Source organism: Piliocolobus tephrosceles, unplaced genomic scaffold (genome assembly GCF_002776525.5).
Source record: "Piliocolobus tephrosceles isolate RC106 unplaced genomic scaffold, ASM277652v3 unscaffolded_33874, whole genome shotgun sequence".
In the NCBI taxonomy this organism is placed as follows: Eukaryota; Metazoa; Chordata; class Mammalia; order Primates; family Cercopithecidae; genus Piliocolobus; species Piliocolobus tephrosceles.
Window position 1 is genome coordinate 1 of NW_022317503.1, and position 1,533 is coordinate 1,533.

The following is a 1,533-nucleotide window of genomic DNA, read 5'->3' on the forward strand; positions in this document are numbered from 1 at the left end:
CCCCGGTGCTCCTGCTGCCTCATCTCCTGCCCAGGAGGTGGTGCAGGGGTCCAGTGCTCCTGCTGCCTCGTCCCCCACTGGGAAAGAGGTCGTGAAGGGCCCTGGTGCTCCTGCTGCCTTATCTCCTGCCCAGAAAGAGGTGGTGCAGGGGTCCGGTGCTCCTGCTGCCTCATCCCCCAAGTCAACTGAGGTTGTCCAGGGCCCAGAAGGCAGCCCTAGCATCCAAAAAGAGGCTGTCCAGGGTATTGCAGGCAGCCTTGCTCCACCCCTCACTAAGGAAGAGACTGTTCAAGACCCAGCTGCTCCTGCCTCCTCACTCCCCAAACAGGACAAGGGGGTCCAGGACTCTGAAGGGAGCCCCATCTCATCTCTCACCCAGAAAGAGGTTGTGCAGGACCCTGCTATTCTCCCTGCCCCATCTTCCTCAGTGGACAGGGTGTCCCCCAGCCCAGGAGGCACCCCTGCCCCAGTGCCAACAGGAGCAGAGGCCAGCACGGAGTCCCAGCTTGTCTCTGACCCCACCGAGGGCAAGACGTGCCCAGAGACATTCAGGGAGGAAGATGAGGTGGCCCTGGCCACTGACCTGGAGATATTCCTGGATACCCTGCGGAGCATGGAGCCCCCTGAGATCCTCCGCACTCACCGGCTGCCACGAGCCCCTCGCTCCTCCTACCTGTCCATGTATGCCACACTGCCTGCCATTGAGGAGGACCAGCCGGGGCCATGGGTGCTGGGCCCCGGCCCCCAGGAGGTGCCTTCACTGGAAGAGAAAGAGGAGGAGGAGGAGGAACCAGAGAACCCCTATCTAAGTGAGGACGAGAAGCTTCAGCGCAGGCAGGAGAAAGCTGGGCCCAACCCCTCCTGGGACCTCCACCCTGCCAGGCCCACCCAGGTCTCCTGCTCTCCTCTAGAGATGATGAAGAAGCATGTAGCAGGAACCAAGGGCCCCCACTTAGAGCTGGGGTTGGAATTGCAGGGAGGCAGCAGACCCACTTCCCGTCTTGGAGGCAGCCTTCTTTTCGGCAGTCTGGTGCCTGCCACCAAGGAGGCCTCCACCCCGGAACCGCTGGGCACAAAACTATCTGTCCTGCTGCCCCATGCGGCACCGGAGCTCAGGAAGGTGCCAGGACAGTTGCCCCTGCTTTGCAGTGAAAGACCATCCCTGACGGAGAAGCTTGCCTGTGCCCTGCCCCTAGAGGGGTGGGTAAGTGAGGCCTTGGGTGGTGTGAAGAGAGTGGTGCTGGGAGTCAGAGTCTGGGGGCAGAGCCTTCTGTCTGAAGTCTGGTTCAGTTGACCTGTGCAAGCCACATCTCTCTGATCCTCAATCTCCCTATCCCTACCGTGGGAGGTTTGTACTGTGGATTCCAAAGGGCATGGGGGCTCCAAGATCCTGGGAGCTGAGGAAGGCGGGTGATGAGCACCGAGCTCCTGGGACGGGGTGATGAGTCCTCTGGGGGTTGGGAACAAGTGTGAGCATCCTCTATGCACCAGCTCCTTGGGGGTGGGGGTCAATAGGGAGGATGTGGGATCTTT

The 1,533-nt window shown here is 61.3% G+C and overlaps 1 protein-coding gene across 1 annotated transcript; it reads left to right on the forward strand.

Moving 5' to 3' along the window:
* Positions 1-31: 31 nt before the first annotated feature.
* LOC113222714 (beta/gamma crystallin domain-containing protein 2-like) lies at positions 32-1,294 on the forward strand (the record flags this gene model as incomplete). Its single annotated transcript, XM_026452337.1, has 1 exon — positions 32-1,294. A coding segment is annotated over one exon (1,263 nt), but the record flags the coding sequence as incomplete, so codon positions are not given.
* Between the last annotated feature and the right edge of the window lie 239 nt (positions 1,295-1,533).